Below are 23,449 nucleotides of genomic sequence, written 5' to 3'. Positions count from 1 at the left end.
AATGTCCATTAAGTGCAGAATAGATCAAGAAGATGTGGTTGATACATACAATGGCGTACTATATGGCAATGAGAAAGAATGAAATCTGGCCATATGTAGCAATGTGGATAGAACTCTAGGGTATTACACTGAATGGAATAAGTTAGGCAGAGAAAGACATACCATATGTTTTCACTCATATGTGGAACAAAAACTTAACAGAGGACCATAGGGGAGTAGAATGGGAGAAAAAATAGTTAAGGAGAGGGAGGGAGGCAAACCATAAGAGACTCTTAAATACTGAGAACAAACAGGGTTGATGGGAGTGGGGAAGAGGGGAAAATCGGTGATGAGCATGAAGGAGAGCACTTGTTGGGATGGGTGTCATATGGAAACCAACTTGACAATAAATTATATTAAAAAAATAAAGCTCAAAGCAATTAGGTCACACACACACACACACACACACACACACACACACACGCAGATTCCCATTTGAAAAGACTGATAAACATAGCCAGGGCTGGGGACAGAAGACTGCGTTTTTAACCAGGAGCTCAGGTGATTTTGATGCATGCAGCCTGCAAAGCAGAGTTCAATACTGCTTTAGCTTCCATCTTTCCTGAAGCCTTGCTAAACATCCTGATTTCATTCAAAGTTTTTAAGAAAATTCTAGTCACTTTTCATTGTTTATATTTTCCCGGCTTCCTACAAAGTGGTAGTAGCTACTTAGTACCTTCAAACATGGATAATAACTCATTCAGGACAAGTCTAAGTGTAGCCATCAGTTTCTATGATTCTAAGACTTAAGGTCCAGTCTTGCTTCTGCTTTTATTGGTATGTGACTCCACTGAGTTAGTCAGTTTCCCCGCGCTTGGATAGCTTCACCTGAAGTGGCATTATTGTTCAAGAATCATAAACTTTTATATTTGAAAGAGACTTTAGAAATTATCCCTCATTGGAAAAACCAGTGTTCAGTGAGTTATCCAAGGAGGTAAAACTATAAAGCCTGAATTGGACTACAGGGCTAATACTTTTTTGTACTTTATTAATGTTCCTTTGGAGTAAGATTCTTCATCTCCTCCTTTTCTCCTCTCTTCCTCCTTAGAATTCTGGTGGAAATAATAAAACAGCTTCAAATGTGTCCACAATGTGACAATTTATATATATCTGTAAGGAATGCAGTATTCTAGATCAGTTAATCTTTCCAAACAACTTAAAATTTCCTAACGAAATCTAATATATAATACTATAATGAAATCTAAAATATACAAACTACAACTTACTAGTAAGTTAGGTTAGGAACTACTGTTAGTGTCATCAGACTGCATTTCGGTTGTGCCGCTCTGGTAGCCTCAGAACAGCTCGTTCCTGACAGCACTGCGGTGAGCTCTCCCGGGCCAGACCCTCTCCGCCTTCTTCCTTCACCACTGCTGCGCCAACGGTTTACAGCATGAGTGGATGCCCACGCTTCGCCTCTTCCCTGCTCCTTCTGCCAAGCTGGAGGAACTGCCTGGCACTCGGGCGTGCACAACTTGGAAGAGGCATGGAGCCACCTTCTCCCCACTTCAAAGACAACTCAGAGGCACATTTCATAACGCTCCAAAGAAGGTCCGTCAAGATCAAGCACTAGTACTAATGTGATGTCCAACTCCTGCATCCTTGATAGATTTTCCTTTCTTTTCTATTTCCCTTCTCTATTGCTCCTGTTCCCTGGGATCACTTTCCAAATAAACGGCTGCATGCAAACTTTTGTCTTGGGCTCTATTTTTGGGAGAACCAAGGCTAAGAGAAGCAGTAAAGTAACAGTGGCAGGCAAAATGATGACTTCTAAGATCATGCTATTGTGACCATATATTTTACTTTGTGAATGCCTACATAAAATTTTTGTTTTTAGCTTAAAACACTGTTTTTAGAATAAACCAGTCTTATCAACTATAAAACTGAAAATATTGTATTTCCTAAAAAAGCCACAAAGTTGTTTTATAGCCTTTTTTATCTAGTGCTACTGCTATAATCTTTTAATATTCAACCTCACTTTGAAAAGCTAAGCCACTCACATGAATAGGTCCATAGCATCTTCAAAAAAATCTTTTCTGTTCACTGTAGCTCAAGGTAAGGCTGTATCTTTCCATTCTGAATCTTTCTGTACTAATTCTAAACTGTCTCATTTTTTCTCTTGCCTTTTGTAAATATCAGTTTTCTCACTTAAAACTGGTTTTGTTTTTTGTCTTTTACTAGAGAAAATGTTATCTCCTCAATGACAATAGGTTTTCTGTGATAAATTTGAATTTTACTGTATTCTTGGGTTGGTTTCATTTTACAAATACACAAAACTTAAAGATATCCTTTACACATATAATACCAGTTTAATCTTTATAGCTTTGTGAATTATACATGAAGTACAGAGAAATCAAGTAATTTGCCCAAGGCCCAATGTAGTAAATATTAGAAATGAAACTTGAATTCTAGTCTTCTGATTCTGAATACTGTGTTCACCTGAAGGTGAATGATCCCTGCCTGAAATGACTGGTGTTTCCAGCATGGACTGAGATTTTATCAAGAATATATATATGTTTTTCATATTCAAATAAAGTCTTAGAAAAAAGATTATAGGCATAGCGAGGAGCAATGATCTTCCATCTACTCACAGTGCTTAACAGAAAAGTAGTGCCCCTGTTGACCTAGTCCATTTTATTACTTAAATATACAGAACAGACATTGAAAGACAAGACCCCCATAAAAACACAGCAAACCATTCTCTACAGCAGTAAATAGGTTTTCACATTATGGAATTATGGACTTCTATACGCTCTTTGTCAGTCTGTTGAAACAGAAACACTGTTAAAATAGGAACTGTTAAAATAGAACAGTATTTGTTCTAATGAACAGCATAATTCAATTATTTATAAACATTTCCCCCCAGGCACACATTCATTCTTGCTTTTAGAAGATGCAAGTTTTAAAGCTGAAAGGATCCTTCTGCAAATTACAGATGCACAACATTTAAAACAATGCTGAAGGGCACCTGGGTGGTTTAAGTCATTTAAGCATCCAGCTTCAGCTCAGGTGATGATCTTGCGGTTCAAGAGTTGAACCCCACGTTGGGCTCTGTGCTGACAGCTCAGAGCCTGTAGCCTTCTTCAAATTCTGTGTCTTCCTCTCTCTCTCTGCCCCTTACCCGCTCACACACACACACTCTCTCTCAAAAATAAAACATTAAAAAAATGTTGACATTCTAGGTGTTTAACTCCGGTTGGCATAAAGAATTTTGAACCATCATTTAAACTAGAGACCATCAGTCTTAAGATTTCCTGTTATACTTGCTATAAAGCATCTCAACAGATGGATTCCAGAATAGGTCACAGAACTGTGAAAAGAAAAGAAAAATCATTTTCTCCCTTACTTCAGATGTAGTAACAGATTTGAATTCATCCAACTTGAAAATTCTTTAAAAACTCTTGGGTTCCATGTAAGAAATAGAATGTCTTAATCTGTCCTACATTTCCTCTCTTCCACCAGCCTCTTGTATTCTGATGATCCACATTATCAGACTGATTTCCTTCAGGATCCTAAAAATTTCACTGTATCTACTACTTTGCCTTTTACTTCACAAAGTCTTTTTTTTTTTAAATCAAGGTAGAACTGGCACATAACATTAGCTTCAGATGTATAACATAATGATTAGATACTTGTATATATTGTGAAATAATCGCAGTAAGTCTAGTTAACATCTGTCACCATGCATCATTATTTCTCTTGTGAGGAGGACTTTTAAGATCTGCTCTCTTACAACTTTCAAATATGCAATACAGTATTAATAACTATGGTCACCACGCTGTACATTACATCTTGATGACTTATTTTATGACTAGAAATTTGTACCTTTTGATCCCCTTCACCCTTATCTCCCATCTCTAATCCTTTACCTCTGACAACCACTAATCTCTGTATCTATGATCTTGTTTTGTTATTTCTTGAATTCCACATATTGGTGAGATCCTATGGTACTTGTCTTTCTCTGCCGGGCTAATTTCACTTAGCATAATGTCCAAAATATGCACCCACGTTGTCACAAATGGTAAGATTTCATTCTTTTTTTATGGCTGAATTGTATCAATTGTGTGTGTGTGTGTGTGTGTGTGATCCCTTCTTTGTCCTTTCATCTATTGGAGGACAGATAGGTTGTTTCCATTTCTTAACTATTGTAAATAATGTTGTAGTGAACATGGAGGTGCAGATATCTTTTCAAATTAGTGTCTCTTTATCCTTCAAATAAATACCTGTAGGTGGTATTGCTGGATCATATGGCAGTTCTATTTTTCATTTTTCTGAGGAACCTCATACTGTTTTCCACAGTAGCCATATTAATTCCATCAACAGTGCAAAGGGTTTCCTTTTCTCCACATTCTCACCAAAGGTTGTTACTTCTTGCCTTTTTGCGGGGGGCAGGGGGCTTTTTGATAACAGCCATTCCAACAGGTATGAGGTGGTATCTTGTTATGGTTTTAATTTGCATTTCCCTGATGATTACTGATGCTAAGAATCTTTTCATGTTTTCACCTTCTCCTGTTGACCATGTGTGTGTTTGTTTTGGAAAAAATGTCTATTAAGATCCTCTGCCCATTTTTATCAGATTTTTTTGGTTTTGCTATTGGGTTGTAGGAGTTATGTATTTTAGATGTTAACCTCTTATCAGGTATATGATTTGCACCTTTATTTGGTAGGTTGCTTTTTCTTTTTAAGGATGGGTTCCTTCACTGTGCAGAAGCTTTTTATAGTTTGATGTATTATTTTTTATTTTTGCTTTTGTTACCTTTGTCTTTGGTGTCACATCAAAAAAATCATTGCCAAGACTGATGTTAAGGGCCTATGGTTTCTTCTAGGAGTTTTATGGTTTCAGACTCTACATTCAAGTCTTTAGTCCACGTTGAGTTAATTTTTGTATATGATGTAAGATTTCATCCTTTTTAACGGCTGAATTGTATTTGTTACTGTATGCACTATTTTGCATATGCCTGTCCTGTTTTGCCAACACCATGTATTGAAGACACTGCCCTCTTATCATTGGATATTCTCGGCTCCTTTGTCATAGTGGCCATATGTGTGTGGGTCTATTTCTGGGCTCTCTATTCCATTCCATTGATCTATATGCCTTTTTTTTATGCCAGTACCAGACTGTTTTGATTACTATAGCTTTATTACATAGTTTGAAATCAGGGACTATGATACTTTCAGCTTTGTTCTTCTTTCTTAAGACTGATTTGGCTATTTGGGGTCTTTTGTAGTTTCATACATATTTTAAGATTGTTTGTTCTAGTTCTATGAAAAATGCCACTGGAACACCTTCTATTTTGTTTTTTATTTCCCAGCTTAAAAGTTTTGATCTTTTCTCGAACTCATCTACAACATTCTGTCAATGATTGTGATTCTGTCTTTAGAGAATCTTTGTTTGGAATTCAACTACATAGAAAGCAATTGCACTGTACCAACTTGCAAATTTCTTCTATGCCAATTATAAAAACAGACTGATCCTAGCATTAATCTTTAAGGGCCTTTCACCATTTATACATTTCTACTCAGCTGAGCAGTGTTCAGTCATGAAGTTTAGCATTTAGCTTCTGCCTACAGCCTTAAAGACCAAAGCCAGCTGGACTACACTCCACCTTTCTCTTAAAAGGATGATAGAAGAAAAAAAGAAAAGAAAACCTGACTTTCTTATAATAATTATTTTGTGAACAGGCCAAATTTCTTTCTTGAGGGATGGACTAGGACTTGGTCATGCACATGAAACAAAAAAAACGTATATAACTGTACTTTCTGAATTGGGTTTTGAGAGGTTCAGAATACAGTCTGCCAAATTCCTGTATGTAGTCACTATGGTACAGTGAATGGTGAAGTTCTTGAAAGTCACCAGGCTCTGGCCTCTGAGTGTTATGTGGCTTCTGCAGTGCCTTGGTCACTTATGGTGAGTACAGGGCCAGCAGTGATGCCAGTCATGCAGCAGAGAATGCTGACATATCTAAAGAAGGGAATGTTTCTGAAAAGTACTAGGAATCTGATAACCTGGGTTGTTGGCCTAACCCTGCCATCTACTGACTACTGACTGACTTTTGGCAAGAAAGGAAACTAACATTTATTATGTGGCTGTGTGTATATCTGTCACAATACATTGTATTTAATCCCCCTCACAATCATATTTTTACTAGTGAGGAAACAGACTCAGAAAGTGAAATAAGTTGCTTTAAAAATCCAAAGTCAAGAAATAAGTAGAATCATGCAAAATAAAAGCTGTCTGACTCCAAAGCCCATGCTCTATTTAAACAGATACCTCTCTGCAACTCACTTCACTTCTTTGACTTGTAACCCTAACTAGAAATAGAGATGTTTACTGTGAGGATCAGTTAAGTATTATGAATGACATAGTGACGCAACCTGCCCCAAGACCATCTGTTTTCAGATGGCGCTAGTTGTTCTTAATGTCAAGTCGCGATCTAACCTGACGACATACAGCTCACAGCACTGTGGGACAACTGCTTGGTCACTCCCTTGCTTGGGACACTGTAATTCCATTAATACAGGTCAAGAAAATACTGTCAGTTTTTCCCCAGCCCCATTATACTATTCATTCAAATTCAGCTCACAGTCAACTAAAACTTAATTTTCTCCCAGTAAACGCTGGTATTAAGCCGTAATCTGTCCATCTTATGTTTGTGCCGCTTTTTTAGCTGAGGTCTTACTTCCTTCTTATTAAACAGTTAAAATGAACAGCTGTCCTGCTGTGACAATACTCAGGGCTCTAAGAAGTAGGATTTCATTCCCAGGAGCTCCTAGGAGTCTCCATTACATAGATGGGATACAGACAAATAAACATAAACACCGGAATGAAAGTCAAGGGAGAAGACCATTCTGTAGGACTGAGTGAATGAAGGATTTTGACAGGCATGTTCACAATTACAAACAATTTAAAAGTGATCTGGATTGATAAGACTTTGAATGACGAATTAGGGGGCAGTTTCATATACAACCAAGAGTTACTTGGTTTTATTATTTCTCACAGCATATGCCATAGTGCCTTCCACAAACAAGCTGGGAGTAAGAATGTCATATGGGAAAGATCTCTCTGCTCTAGTACAAGTTACTTACTATATTCAAGGTACATGCTCACTGCATAGACTCATGTTTCACCACTAAACAACATCAAATAGCTCAAAATTGCCAGCTAAAGAAATAACCATTCTGTCTGCTACCAATGCTTAATTCTAACTTATATGAAGCATTCCTTCTTTACATATGGTCCTTTTAAAGAAAAATTTTTATCCCTCACAGCCTCAATGAGCTTTGTACCATATAGGTAATTTGTTTTTTGTTGAAACTGAGAAAAGCATGGTAGGATGCTGTGGTTGTTATTTAGCTTATTTTAAGAAGTAAAAAGTTGTCACTTCTGCCATGGTCTAGGGTTGAGCTAGGCTGAGACAGAAAGAAATGAAGATACCTATGGGGAAAATCTAGCATGAGCCTGCAGAAGAAGACAAAATAGAGAGAAGAAAAAAAAAGTGCTCATGGGTGCTACCAATAAATCATGGTTAAAGGCATAGCTTTCCAAACTCCTCTCATTTTAAGTGATAGCTCAATCTAATAAACACTGTTTAAAACTAACAGCTGTTAGTATATACAGTAATAAAAACAATTCAACTCTTACCTTACAGGAAACAGCTGAGGAAAACATCCCTGAGTCTCTCTGTCAACAAATTTCTGGATCTGAAGCACTTGTTTTAAAAGATGTCCTTTGGAAGATTTGTCAGTTTTTGTTAATACCATCTGTAAGAAAACAAATACTTAAGCGTTAGAAATATTTTTTAATACACAGTTTTGCATAAACTTTTAAAAACAAGTTGATCCTTATCAGTTTCTTAATCTCTCTTGTTTCTTCATTTACAAAATAAAAGCAACACCCCCAAAAGGAGCCATGAAGATTAAGTAAGGATGTATGCAATGCACAGGGGCGCCCGGGTGGCTCTGTTGGTCAGTGTCCGACTCTTGATTTCGGCTCAGGTCATGATCTCACGGTTTGCTGAGACTGAGTCCTGCACAGAGCCTGCTTGGGATTCTCTCTCAAAATAAATAAATGAATATTAAAAAAAAAAAAGAAGAAGAAGAAGAAGAATGTATCCAGTGGATAAAGCATATACTATGTGTGTGCTGTTTAATGGTGCTTTAATTACACAGAGCCATAATATCGTGGATTTAAGCCCAGTGAAAAGGACCCTAGAGCCATATTTGCCACTGATGTACAACAAATGTTGCATATGACCACTATAAATCGCATGTTAACTAAGATCCACAATATTATTAGGTTAATCTATAAAAATTGTCATCTTTCATTTTTGACCTACAAAATCGTTCTGCCCTACATGTAATAATATTAAAAACAAAAACAACAGAAATCAGGCTATTTGTATCCTGTAACTGCTACAATTATAGGAATGCTTATAAAATCATTTAAAAAGTAAGACTTTGATCTGTCATATTTTCCTGGGGAGTTTCTATACAATTAAATTTCTTAACTCATCATTTCTGCTTTTCAGTTATAAAAAATGTTAATAGTAAAAGAAGTCAGAAGCAGAAAAGTGTGTGGTTTCTAATTACTTGTGAATCCCTCCAAATGGCAATCTTTCCTCATAAAACAAATATGCTATTATTTATTTATTTTATTACTATTTTTTAAAATATGCTGATATTTAAAAGGAGACATAATTCCTCTATCACAAGCTCTTTTCGAAAGAAGAAAGTACTATTTCCTTAAAGTTGAACTGAGAAAAATATACAATTCCACTAACTGGCACCTATGATACCAAATCAGGAATGTTCACTTAAAAAACCAGTTTGGCATTATTTGGGTATTTCCTACTATGTAGCCTATATCAGACCTTTGGCTTCTCATACCTAACTAGTTATCACAAATGCTTCAGAAGGCTTTTGCAAACCCCAATTCCATTACCCCAAGAATACAAAAATGTTGCTGACTAGTAACATGGTGTGATTCGCGTTATACTCCACTGTTACATTTTAGTGGTTTTCTAACTTTTTTTGAAACCAAATTATAGTCAATGGGCTCTTCACTTTTTCTTAGAAAGGAACTTGAAAGTGTTATTTTATCTGAAAAACTCACAAAGCAACATAATGTGGATACCGACCTACTAATCTATTCTATTCTAAGACAAACAACAGAAAAAGCATTAGTAAGACATTCCTGGAAGAAATTTTGTTTTAAGAATGTAAAACTCCTACTTGTTTGTGCTGGAGCCTATTTTCTTGCAACGGTTCTTATACTGCAACTCACTTTAGCAAATTTTTCAGTTGCAATTTCATTTACATTTTTGGAAAGTACTATTTGCCAAACTGCTGTTAAAGAACTCCTAACATGTTTTAGACAAATATTTATATTGCCACCAAAAAATGAAAGGGAAAAGCAGTTAGCAACACTAAATGAACAACTTGAAAATACTTTACTTTGACTATAACTTTGAAAACTTAAAGCTGAGAGAAAAAAAAGAGAATAAAAGTACCACAGAACTTATCTTAAGGGCTGATGATCTAAAAGATTATTCAAAAGGTGCTCTTGCAGACATAAGACCCACTCTTTCACCAAACACACACACACACGTGCACACGCATACACAAACTGATATTTCTAACCGCAACCATGGTTCAAAAGAAACACTTACCACATAAGGTAATGCAAATTCTTCACACATTTCTATGGCAATATTGTCGGTTTTTTGAATTCCAACACCACTATCCACTAACAAAAATGTTCTCATCAAACTGTAAGAATGCAGAAATAAAAATGAATGACAATATTAAATATACGCATTCATTTCTCCCCTGACCTTTACTATCCTAAGAAATTTTTCTTTGAATAATTTTCACTCCAAAATTTAAAAATGTATGTAGGCCAAAGGAATTTTCAGTTCACTAGGAAGTTCATCCTACAATCCAATAAATCTCAATGCTATTACTTTCAATAACTAAATTTACTAAATATTAATTTATTTCAACACTGTGTATTGAACCTAGGGCCCTCTGTCTAGGGCTAGATATAAAGATGAATGAGCTTGAACTCTAGTGGCAGAGACGTGAACTCAATTAACTGTAAGTTATCACAAAAATGTCAAAGTTTTCAAATATTACTTTAAGACTAACAAATAACAGAAACCAGACACATTATGTTTTATATTTGTGTGTGTAAATACTTTATTTTAGTTTCTATGTAAAGCTACACATACTGATACTTTTTTTAATTAAAAAGTTTAACATTAATTTCTCTATATTTTGTACAATGCTTGAAATATAGAACTGCCATTTGACTACCTATGGAGACCAAAATACTTACATTTACAGAGGATGTGGTGTATTTCAAAACTGTACTGAAGTTTATTTAAATGTGGTAAATACCACAATAACCAATAATTTTTATTTTCAAAATTAGCCAGGTAAGAGTTTAATATAACAAAATTAATGAACTCTGCTGAAATACTAGTTATAGTCTCAATTTAGGAAAACACTTGAATTTAAGATTAAGCTAAAGTACAGGAAAAAATTAAGCAAGCAGTACATACCTTGGCCCTAAATATTGTCCTGTAGAATGAGAATAAAATGGACTGTCTAAAAGAAGTCACTTGATAACGTAGAGTCATAAGGTGCAGAATATTCCATTAATGAAAATGTGCTTTTGGATTAAACTTACAAGAAAATTTTTTCCTTACTTCCTTCGTTCTTTTAGATAGGTCTCTACCATGTCAACAAAATCTTCGGGAGCTCGATAGCCATAACCTGGCATATCCACCAATGTAAAATATTTTCCAACTTTGAAAAAATTCATTTTCTTTGTGTGCCCCTGATAAAATAAATGGAAAAATAAAAGCTTTCTTAAAATATGTCCTTAACCACAAGAGACTCTAACAATAGAGAACGGATGGCTGATGGAAGTAGGTGGGAGGGAGATGGGCTGGATGGGTCAGGAGTATTAAAGGAGGGCACTTGTGATGAGCACTGGGTGTTACATGCGAAGAACCACTGAATTCTACTCCTGAAACCAATACTGCACTGTATGTTAACTAACTAAAATAATCAAATATGTACAAGTACATATGTCCTTTATATATACCTAATGACTCAAAATATTTTTATTCAGCTTATTAAAAGCATAAGTATTCTGAATATAATCCTAGAGTATTGATGATAATACAGAAAAAGAAGATAGAAGGAAATGGCTGGAGATAAGCTTATATGATACTATTCCTTCCCTGCAATTCATTTTTAAGAGAACTATATGATTTAAGAACTCTGGACTAGGAATATGTACCCAAATTATGTTGGAGTCTTTTCATTAGCTCTGTTCCAATAGAAAGTTACCCTGTTATGGTATGACTATATTAGTCAATATTCTCTGATGAATCACAGATCTCCACTTTAAAGAGAAATAAACTGGGGCACCTGGGTGGCTCCATCAGTTAAGTGTCTGACTTGGGCTCAGGTCATGATCTCATGGTTCATGAATTTGAGTCCTACATTGGGCTCTGTGCTGTCAGCAGCAGAGCCTGCTTAGGATTCTCTGGTCTCCCTCTCTTTCTGCCTCTCCCCGACTCTCTCTCTTTCTCTCTCTCTCTCTCAAAATAAATAAACATTAAAAAAAAAGAGAGAGAGAGAAATAAGTTATGGCACAGACTGGTTAAATTAAAAATACTTACTGTCAGTCATACAGGTCTGCATAAAACCTAGATGCAAAGCCTGATAGTTTATTACATCAAGACTACTCCTTCCCTAGAATCAGATGTTTTGCATGTTTCATTGGTTTTTGTGCTTTTATGAAACCATATTTAAAGGCATGTACAACACTATAAAATATGTGTTAAACTAAAATGATGTAATGACAGTAAAAAGTCATGGTTTTGTGCCCAATGACACTATTAATCTGAAAACAAAAGATTAAGATATGCAATTTAAAAAGTCAATTGTTTGGAACTCGGAATAAATATTTCCAGAGGAAAGATTTTATATGAGACTGACGCGCTGCCCACTGCGCCAAGAGGGCCGTTGAGGAAAGATTTTATAAAACAGTGCTTAGGTTCCCATTAGCTGATGTGTCTACCCACAGGAAAATGACAGATCAGCAATGTCAAGAGTACACTTCTTCCATTGTCCTCTCACAGAAGGAAGGGAACCATGCTACCTAGAAATGAGAGTTTAGCTGGGTTATTTGGTGAGACAGAGTAGGCCTGAGCATAGGAGGTTTAATGGATGACAATGATCATCGGCATCAGCAATGGAGCCAGGGAATCAACTATATGAAGAAATGGCAAGCAAGAGAAGACTCGTAAGGCTTCGTGGAAGGATTCCAATGCAAGGAAAGGGAGGCAGTGAGGACTTAGGTTGGTGGGAATATATAACAAGATGAGGGGAACTGGGGGTGAGTTTTAAGGTGAGGGTATCTTAGATACTGGCACAGTCCACATCATGGAGAAAGAAGTAGAGAAAATTAAAAACTGACAGAAAGCTATTACTTACAGCACACTGGCTGGCATAATCACAAAATACAGCCTTGGGGAAACCGAGGTCCGCCTTACAGTATACATGTATGTATGTGTATATGTTTTTTATCTATATATAAACAGAGGGAGTAGGGGAAGAAAGGGAAAAAGGAGTTTGTAAGGTATAAAAGATTATAGGAGGGAAGAAAGAATTCAAAACGGTTTCCTCTAAAATCAACATAGAACTAGATGATCACTCTTAAAGAAGTAAATACAGAACGGCAATAGAACACTTTATTTGGCAACTCTGGGAAAGATCTGGACAAAAACATTGCCTCAAGAAACTTGCAAGACTACTAAAATAAATCCAGACATACGTCCTTTTTCTTCAGAGAAATGTACAGACATTAATGAAATGTCTTACTTTACTACTTATTTAAAAGAAATCACCTTTCTAGGGGCGGCTTGGTGGCTCATTTGGTTAAACATCCGACTCTTGATTTCAGCTCAGGTCATGAGTCTGAGCCCTGTGCTGGGCTCTGTGCTGACAGTGCGAAGCCTGTTTGGGATTCTCTCTCTCCCTCTCTCTGCCCCACCCCAGCTTGTGCTCTCTCGCAAAATAAATAAATAAATAAATAAATAAATAAATAAATATTTTTAAATGTTTTTTTTATTAATAGTTTATTACCAAGTTGGTTTCCAAATAACACCCAGTGCTCTTCCCCACAAGTGCCCCTAATAAATATTTTTTTTAAAAAAGGAAATAACTGTTCTAGGAACTTAGCAAGTATATTTTCTTGTACCTCTCAATATTTATTAGTTATTTTAGTCAATTTCAGAGATAGTGCAGACAAATTTTACACTTCAATACAGTTTCTTTTAAATTCCACCTCCCCACTCCTTTCCTTCAACATACCGGTTTTTTGGATACTCTGACTTCAACCTCTGGTGCCAGTGAAAAAAGGGCTTTTATTAGAGAGGATTTTCCAACATTGCTTCTGCCTATAAAACAAATCTATACAAGGAAAAAAAATGTTACCTGAGTACTAGGTTTATATATGTACATTTTTTTAAATTTTATTTTTTTTAATGTTTTATTATTTTTGATACAGAGAGAGACAGAGCAGAAGGGGAGGGGCAGAGAAAGAAGGAGACACAGAACGGGAAGCAGGCTCCAGGCTCTGAGCTAGCTGTCAGCACAGAGCCTGACACGGGGCTCGAACCAACGAATGTGAGATCTGACCTGAGCCGAAGTCAGAGGCTCAACCGACTGAGCCACCCAGGTGCCCCTATACATTTTTATTACATGATGTATTTATTAGCTGCAAAAATCTGTCAAACTATTGTCTTGCCTAGCCATGTAAACAGGTAGCTAATGGGGCATCTGGGTGGCTCAGTCAGTCGGGCATCTGACTTCCGCTCAGGTCACCATCTCCCAGTTCACAAGTTCGAGCCCTGCATCGGGCTCACTGCTGTCCGTGCAGAGCCCACTTCAGATCCTCAGTCCCTTTCTCTCTCTGCCCCTCCTCTGCTTGTACTCTCTCAAAAATAAACAAACATTAAAAACAAAACAAAAAAGGTGGCTTATGTTGAGTCAAACCTCCAATGCCAGGCTGTTCAAAGCACAACGTAAATTTTCTGATTTACTTTTTACAACATCCCTATAAGGTAGGTACTATTATTTATCCCCATTTTACAAACGATTAAAACGCGATGGAGAGAGAGGCTAACTAACTGGGCCAAAATTACATAGCTAGAAAGTGAATTAGTTGGAGTTTGAATTCAGGACATCTATATCCAGAACCTGTGCCTTTAATGGCACTATAGTACTCAAGACTGTGACAATCATGAAGCACTCCATATTTACAAAGCTTTTTTAAGTAAAACACTAGATGCATTTCAACAAGACTCACTCTACTGTAACTACGGGCCTGAAACTGCATTTCCCCACTGTAACTCCCAGAGTAGACTAGAACACCATTGTAATTAGGAGCTTATTCCTTCCTCTTGACCTCTTGTTCCAACCAAGCTTTTCTCCTTTAGATCCGTATCCTGTAGAAAGAAGCAAAATGTTCCTGATACTAACCAATAATATACAAGACTCTGCTTCTTATCATGGTATGAATGGGTTACACGACCAATCAGTGGTTCTACATGAAAGTAGTATGACTCCCTTGGGGATGTTTTGGAAATCTGCAAGGGCATTTCTGCTTATCAATATGAGTGGGTGGTACTTCGGGAGCAGGGCACAGGGGTGCAATATATTTCGCAAGACTGGGGTCAGTCCTTCAACATGAATTGATCTGAGGCCTGCATAAATTTCAAAAGCTCTGCCAGATTAAATCCAATGGTAATGTGTAAGTAAAACTGAATTTTCAAAAACAAATTACACAAAAGGTCCAGTACTTAAGAGCTTAAGTGGAAACAAGATGCTGTCTCATAATTATTAAACGATTGACCCAGGCCCTCAGTTCTGACTACATAAACTACCAATAACAGTTCTAACTGGAAGGAAAATTTCCACCTCAATGTTGCAGTTACCGCAAACAGATAATGAGATCCGCAAGACATGCATAAAATGCACACTTCTGCATCCTCACTAAAGTTGTTTTAAAAAAACATGTATATCATCGCCATGTACATATACTTGTTATTTTTGCACGACAGGAAATTTGGCTTGGGTGAAAATTACATATTGGTACGGACCACCACATTTATGAAACTGGCATACTTTTCATATTCTTCATTTGATTTCATTTGTCTCGGCATGCTTTCCTTACCTTAATTAAAAAGAAAAAAGATAATAAAGGCCAGTTCATTTTGGGGTTGTTACACTCTTTTAAAATCTTGTATATTCATTACCAAAATAACTATTCACTAGATATGCTTTTTTAGTTAAAATAATTATATGCGTCCACACGAAGCTAGACATATCTGTCGTTCGGAGACAAGAACAGGTGAGGGCAAAATGCCTGTCCAAGTCTTCACGACCGGAGGGCGGGGGTGGCTCTCACCTCCGGGCTGGGGAGGTCCGGGGCGTGGTCGAGTCGCACCGCGGAGCAGAGGTAGCTGATGCGGTTCCGGGCGCTGGCCGTGAAGACGCTCTCCGCCTTGGAGATGTCCTCTAGGCTCGGGTCGAAGATCTTCACGTGAAGGTCCAACCTCGAGTCCGGTGTGAGCTGCCGCTCGAGTTCCTGCAGTGGGAACACGAGCTTCGTCATTTGTCTCTTTGGCAGCCTGAGCACTTCCGTGAAGGCGTGGAACGTGCTGCAAGCTCGGCTCCAGCGCCCCAGAGCCGCCAGCACCTCAAATATCGTCCTCGTGGCTTGCAGCGGCCTCGGCACTGCCATTTTCCTCTCCCCGAAGCCCCGCGGCCGGGCTTCAGAGCCAGGGACTGGTCTGCGCGTGCGTGGCCTCGCTCCCGCTACGCCTGACGGGAATTGTAGTCTCATTTGGACTCGCTCGTTTCCTTCTGAGCTTTGATTCCAGTGAGGCGGGGGTTGGGGTTTCCTGGCGCGAGGCAGGGTGGTTGGGGGCGGGAGATCAGAGGCGGGTGGTTGGCTTTCACACGCACCCCGGCTGAATACTGTGACTTCGATCTGTATATCACTGTGGGGAGGCCGTTTAACGGTTTATAGAGATGAAAAGATACCTGGGCTGTGTGGCCCTTGAGTGTCAAACGAAGGAGCAAAAACATGTGAAGTTCTGGTGGATTCCAGACCCATTTACTTCTCGCAGTTACCTGGTTGTCTCACGGATCATTGGCGTTGATGTTAACTTACACATCACTAGGCAAAGCGAATTCCCTTGTAGAGCTGCAATGGAAATTATGGAGTCCAAGAGGGAAATGTCCAAGTCCAGGAGAATCAGGTCAAATCAATTTCAGAGGAGATTCAGTCCGGTTAGATTCAGAATAAGATGTAAATTCTAGAGGGGAAACGAATGTCAATTAGGAAACCAAGCAGCTAGTTAGTTATGTGGATTACACAAACAGAACATGGAAGTGAGACAGGACTTGTATTGGTCCAAGGGCATCGCTCCTCCCAGAAAACTGTGGAAAACCCACCCTTGGTTTAGTTGCACAGCATGGAGGCTAGGATGTATTTTACTAATCTGTAGGAGCCTGGGAGGCTGATAAATGAGGACTGTATTCATATACTGTACTATTATGTACTCCCCTGTATAATACTGTAGTGTACGTTATCCAACAGAGTGAAAAGGCAACCCTGCTAGATTCCATTGTTTGTTGATTCATCAAAAATATCATTAGCACCTATTATATGCCAGGCACTGCACTAGGTGCTGGAGATAAATCAGTGAGTAAATGAAGAGTTTATGTCCTGATGTTATTGTCTTGAGGCAATAAATAAGTAAAAGACTTTATTAGATAACAAATACTTAGGAAATAGCTAAAGCAGAGTCACATGGATGTGTATGGGAACTGTCAGGGTGTCGCATTTTAGTGTGATCCTCACTGAACAGGTAATATTTGAGTGCAGACTGAAGGAAGTAGGAGACGCATTCCAGATATAAATGCAAAGGCTCAGAGGGAGGAGTGTGTATGGCTTGTTTGAAGAACAGCAAGGAGGCCAACGTGGCCAGAATGGAATAAACAAGGATGGATGCTGGCAGTGACTCTAGCTATTCTAATAAAATTAGTCTGTATATAAGCATTTGAAGTGAATGTATGTTGTTTTTTGCTGTTCGGCATCCCTTGCCCATCGAGGAACCATCTGCTCCCATTCTATGTAGTTCTGTTAGGGCTATCAATAAGGAGCTCCTCCTGACGCAGGAGGTCGAGTTTGGCCATACATTGTATATATTATGAGAATAATGACTATGTGAGTAATGTGCAAGTGACCCCAACCAAACCAGTCATTATGTTGAAGTTGGATGGGCAGCTGGCTCTGCCATTGAGTCAAAGCTGGAATGTGAGTCCAACACTCATGATGGCCTTTCTTCCCAGCTATGTGGAAGATACCCATAGTGCTTGAAGAGCAATGACACTAACACACAAAGAAACACAATACTGAGAGGTGGGGATCCAGGCAATGTGACTCTTGATGAGCTATGTTGAATATCATGTTCTCTGTCCCTCAGCTCTTCAATCACACAAGTCAATATGTTCCTCTCCTTGCTTTTACTAGACCTGATTTGACATGGATTTGACTGCAGCCAAGAGTCCTGATTAATAAAACATCGTAAAATGCTGTGTGGTTCCTCATGTAAATCCATCAGACTACAATGTAAGATGGCTGAACTGTCCTATGTAAATTTCAGCCCTATTATACAGGAGTCATGGTAAAGCTTTGGGGCTTTAATGTTAAGGCTGCCAGTTTGGCCGGCCAAAATGTTATCTTCTTGAGGTGTCTGAGTGGCTCAGTTGGTTAAGCATCCAACTCTTAATCTCATCTGTGATCATGATCTCATGGTTCTTGGGATGGAGTCCTGAGTCAGGCGCTCTTGCTCCCAAGAGTCTGCTTGGGATTCTCTCTGCCTCTCTCCCTCTCTTTCTCAAAATAAGCAAATAAACTTAAAACTTCAGGGAGTTCAAGTCTCCTGTCCACTTAGAATATTTCCTCATTCAGTGGGTATGTATGATCTTTGGTAAAGGTCAGTAATCAACTACACTGTGAAAGTTAGCTGAGTTCAAGGTATGTTTACGATTAACCTCTTGAGAAAAACTGCTTTCTGTTTGACAGCTTAGGAGATAGCTAACGGTAAGTTAACAAGATTTTACTACTTAGTGTGACTTGGGGAAGTATTACCTACTTTGCATACATCCCTTAGCATCAGCTTTTATTGCTACAGTTTCTCTGGCCTAAATGCCATAATTTTACTCTGTCATGTTTATGTAATGAGAACGGGAGGAACACAAGTAGAATAGTGACAGGATCTCATCGTTAGGACAGGGTTATTTCAAGTGTTCCATCAGTGACGTCTGTCTCCAGAATGATTGGCCATTAGTTCCAGAGTGATCTCAATTCATGTTCAAATTCGATAGGTGTCTAGTTTAGGGAATCCATCTAAGACACCAAAAAGGCAAACATTGTAGGCCTAATAGATAGAACCAATGACATCAGAGAGTCAGCAAGTCATACACATAGATTACCTCTTATCCTGGGGCTAAAAATGATTTGCATGCTCTGACAGAAGCAAAGAAAAAGATCCTACAAAAACTGACTTCTAGTTGCAGTACTCTAGGTAACAGATACAGTTAATCTAAGCAATAGATTAGGTCTCAGTGTCCAGTTTACACAATACATTTTCCTATCAGACTCTCTCCTTGTTTTAACAACAGTAATTAACGTGTATAAGTGCCTGCTGTGCATTTACTCGGAATACCCAGAATCGATCTGGTGTCAGGAATAAAATATAAGAAAAACATGGGCACAACCTAATTGGCACCTCAAACTCTTGTATTAGGAGTAAAATAGTCGGGAAAAGGAAGAGAGAAGAGGCATTGAATGAATGAGAGTAACATGAGAGAACTTATTATATATAACTTGAGTTCCTTAAATTGTAATAACTACCATCTGAATGAGTGCTATAATTTTTTTTAATTTAACATTTTTATTTATTTTTGCGAGACAGGTAAAGCATGAGTGGGAAAGGAGCAGAGAGAGAGAGGAAGCCGCAGCACACAAAGCAGGCTTCAGACCTCGAGCTGTCAGCACAGAGCCCAATGCAGGGCTCGAACCCACAAACCATGAAATCATGACCTGAGCCAAAGTAGGACACTCAACCGACCGAACCACCCAGACACCCTGAATGCTATAAATTTAAAAGGCATTTAATTATGTTTTTCTCAAGTTTTCCATGCAACAACTCATTTCATTTGAAAAATGTACATTAGATATCCCTTAACATGTTGACACAAATTTATGGTGCACACATGTAACATGATGTATGACTTGTTTCTCTAATTTTCTAACAGGATTAGAAATTATTATTCTTGAAATTTATTATTTTACCATCATTCAATAAACAGCAGAGATGTATTTCCTATGATCCTCTTTTTTGGGAACTCAACAAATAGTTTAGTTTCACTTTATATTTCATTAATGTACCTTTAGAGAATATCTCTAACTTCAGAGAGGGTATTTCCTTCAGAGAAGCCTTTTGAGCTTTCTTTTAAGGTTGTGCTTGTTGTACCACCAGATTTCTTTAAAGAGATGTGGAGATTAAATAGCAGACAGTGCTCATGTGTAGGAGGTGAGTTCTTAGAATGATTTGGGTTTGGAGGAAGGGTAGTGTAGAGCTTCACTTCCTTCAAGGTTGTTTTTCTCAATAGAAAAAAAATTGTTTTATATAGTCAATTTTTCACATTGGTAATTGCGTATTTGATATGTCTGCCATATTACTGCTATTAAAATATTTTTGAACACTCTTCAACTTGCATTTTTATATTATTCAGGGTGGTTTTTTTTTTTCTTTTTGCCAGGAAAAAAAACATGGATTTTCCTGTTCTTACTGATAACTCCCTTAAAATTTTAATTCTTATTACCTAATAGACAAGTTTATTTTAATGGGTAAATTTACCATGTAGTGTATCTCTAACCTTATCTTCATTGTTTTATTGTAAATGAATGGTGTGCCCTGTGACACGTTGGGTGGATGAGATGGTTTTCCAGAGGCAGGGATGTTGACATGGGTTCAGACTGTTTAATCCACTCACAGATAGATTTTGTTAGGGGTCTTCAAGACAACTACTCCCCATACTTGGTGATTCACTGGGAAGACTCACAGGATTCAGCATGTGATTGTATTTATGGCTATGACTTGGCATAGTGAAAGTATACAAAGCAAAACTGCTAAAGGGAAAGGTACGCAGGTAAAGTCTGGAAGAAATCAGCCACAAATTTCTATGAGTCCTCTCCCAGTGAGTTGCATAGGATGCACCTGATTCTGCTGGTGTTGTGTGAAATGTCCACCAGGGATGAGTGCTTGAGCCTAGACTCCAGCACTGGTGTCACACACAGGCTGGTCATGTAGGCACACAGTGCCTGGGAAACTGACTATAGTCACTGAAATTCCAGATTCTCAGCAGGAAAGCAGGTGCACAGCATAAACCTTTTGTTTGTACAAACAGCAGAGTACAGTGAGTCACTGTTATCACCTAGGGAAAGTTTTCTAATCACGTTCTCAGACACCAGCCAACGCCTTTCTGGGGATGGCAGTCACAAGCCTGCTACGTTAACTCTTTTCTGTACGTAGATTACCTACACTTGTTATGAGACTGTTTACTTGTAGTGAAGTTGTATTCCAGATTCTGCTCTAAATATAAATGACTTTTCTGGAGATTTTCGAGAAGAGTGGGACAAACCTGCTCTAGTCTTTTTAGTGGAATGTGGAAAAACCAGAGCTGTAGTTGCATCAGCTACCTGTAATGAAGTATAGAGCCTCTAAAGAGCTGTTTGCAGTTAACATTAGTGGTTGAACTGAATTATCACAGTGGTTAGATGATGTTTTAATATCCTATTGCTGCTGCAACAAAGCACTACAAACTTAGTGACTTATGACAACACAGATTTGTTGCCTTACAGTTCTGGAGGTCAGAAGTCTGAACTGGCTTTAGCTGGGTTAAAATCAAGGTGTCAGCAAGGCTGTGTTTCTTCTGGAAGTTCTAGAGGAGAATCAGCTTCCTTGCCTTTACCAGCCTCTAGAGCAGCCTGAAATAATTGACTCTTGATTCCTTCCTCCATCTTCAACACCAGCCTGTAGGATCTTCCATCTCTCTTTTTGACTCTCTCTGCTCTTCCCCTTTCCCTTATGCAGACCTTTATGGTTCTATTGGACCCACCCTGATAAGACAAAATAATCTTCCCATTTCAAACTCCTTAATTTGATCACATTTGCAAAATCCCTTTTGCCACATAAGTAACACATTCACGTGTTCTAGGGAATAGGACAGGACGTGTATCTCTTTTGTGAAGATGTTACTATGTTTGCCACAAATGGAGCACAGAATGGGGAGGCAAGTGGAAATTGGAGATCTTGAAGAAATATTTTCACTTTTACTTTGTATCATTTTATACTAGAGTTTAAAGTGTTTTTGCCAAGAAGATATTACTTTTATAATAAAAATATTTAAAAAATTTCGATCCCTAAGTCATTTTTGTTTCTTTTTATAGATAGTAAATTTTATATCATATATTTCTTTGCTTTGTAGAAACATTATTTCTATGGACTTTTGAAGTCATTGCATAGAATTAATCCCATTTAATAGACATCCAAATTCGTGTATATACAACATAATTAAATTACCTAATATTTGTACTTCAAGGGAATATCTTTTGTTTTTGTTTTTTTTTTGGTTAAAAAAATTTATTTTTTTATCATTTATTCATTTTTGAGAGACAGAGAGAAAAAGAGCACTTGAACAGGGGAGGAGCAGAGAGAGGGGAGACACAGAATCCAAAGCAGGCTCCAGGCTCTGTGCTGACAGCTCAGAGCCTGACGCGGGGCTCGAACTCATTGTTTGTGAGATCAAGACCTGAGCTGAAGTCAGATGCTTAACCTACTAAGCCACCTAGGTGCCCTGGGCATATCTTTTGGAAGAAGAAGCATAGTGGAATAAAAGACTGTAAGTAAGGCATTAAAAAACAAAAAAGATGTTTGGAAATATTTGAGCATGTCACTTTCCCCAAACTAGTTCCAATCTGTGTATTGAGTCTTACCCATTAATACTGATATCCTAGGAGACAAGGAGTTGTTATTTGCTTCCAAATGGGCCTAAAACAAGTATTAAGTACTCAGTGACATATTCCTAAATCCATCTTGGACAATTAGGCCATGATGAGGGCTCTGTGACCTGAAGCCTTCTTAGCTACAGGCCTCCCACTCCCACATTCTTTCCTTTTGTTCAGCCACAACCTTAAGAATGCCCTCTAGGCATAACACTGTGATCTGCTCTGGAGATATGACTATGACTTAACACCAAGGGACTTTTTTTTTTTTTTTTTTAGTTTATTGTCAAACTGGTTTCCATATAACACCCAGTGCTCTTTCCCACAAGTGCCCTCCTCCCTTACTACCACCTCCCTTTCCCCTCCCCCTCCCCCTTCAACCCTTGGTTAGTTTTCAGTATTCAATGGTCTCTCAGGTTTTGTGTCCCTCTCTATCCCCAACTGTCTTTCCCCCTTACACTCTCCCTGGTCCTCCATTAGGTTTCTCCTGTTCTCTTGTTAGACCTATGAGTGCAAACATATGGTATCTGTCCTTCTCTGCCTGACTTATTTCGCTTAGCATGACGCCCTTGAGGTCCATCCACCAAGTTTTAAACATTCTCCTGGGTGTCCTCCAGCAGGTACCCAGCCTCTGGGGCTATCTGAGCAGGTCCTTGGGGACATGGGGTTGCTGAACTCTACTCATCTTATGGCTGCAGAGACCCGCTTCGGTCTGTAAAGCTCCCCTAATGCACCATTTCTTGTCAAGCTGGACTTGGCCTTTTCTTGTGGCTCTTGGAGTTTGGAGGTCATTTTACATACACCTCCCTTTCATGGAACACCTGGGAAAACTTAACCCTTAGCTGTCATTATAGTTTATCTTCCTCTTTTCCTGATCCTTCCATATTGTAAACCAGATTTAAGCGGTCATAAAACGCATTATCCTAGAACAGAAATTATTTAAAACATGTACAATGAACAAAGATGAAAGCAGCCTGCTCTTCAGATCATTGCCTACTTCCTTTCTCCCAAAAGGATCTCCCCAAAGTCAGAGCGTCCTCCCTCTGGATGGAGGCACTTCAAGATAGATATTGTGATAGCGATCGACTTTTGAAGATAGAGGAATGACTACTTGTGTTTCCGGTGCTGTTGTTTCTGGGGTTCTCGTTTTGAAGACTTAGGGTTTATAGATCAGCTTGTGGTGTAAGCTCATACTTGGTTCATTCTCACCGGGGTTGCTGAAACCAGTAGGGGCTCAGTCCTAATTGG

General features: G+C 38.3%; 1 protein-coding gene across 2 annotated transcripts; it reads right to left on the bottom strand.

Annotated features, from left to right (window-relative positions):
- Positions 1 to 3,136: 3,136 nt before the first annotated feature.
- Positions 3,137 to 15,894, bottom strand: GTPBP8 (GTP binding protein 8 (putative)). 2 transcript variants are annotated; one of them, XM_029939319.1, is made up of 6 exons: positions 15,527 to 15,894; positions 13,429 to 13,527; positions 10,749 to 10,879; positions 9,708 to 9,807; positions 7,682 to 7,800; positions 3,137 to 3,349 (listed from the first exon to the last, which is right to left on the bottom strand). In XM_029939319.1, exons 1-6 carry the CDS (start codon positions 15,860 to 15,862, stop codon positions 3,268 to 3,270), a joined length of 867 nt encoding a protein of 288 aa, XP_029795179.1. In that variant the 5' UTR covers positions 15,863 to 15,894; the 3' UTR covers positions 3,137 to 3,267. The 2 variants fall into 2 exon arrangements, with proteins under 2 accessions (XP_029795179.1, XP_029795180.1); XM_029939320.1 differs by lacking the exon at positions 13,429 to 13,527.
- Positions 15,895 to 23,449: the final 7,555 nt, after the last annotated feature.

This window comes from Suricata suricatta, chromosome 5, assembly GCF_006229205.1.
Source record: "Suricata suricatta isolate VVHF042 chromosome 5, meerkat_22Aug2017_6uvM2_HiC, whole genome shotgun sequence".
NCBI classification, from domain to species: Eukaryota; Metazoa; Chordata; class Mammalia; order Carnivora; family Herpestidae; genus Suricata; species Suricata suricatta.
Note: the sequence above shows the minus strand (reverse complement) of the source record. Positions and strands in the feature narration are given on the sequence as shown.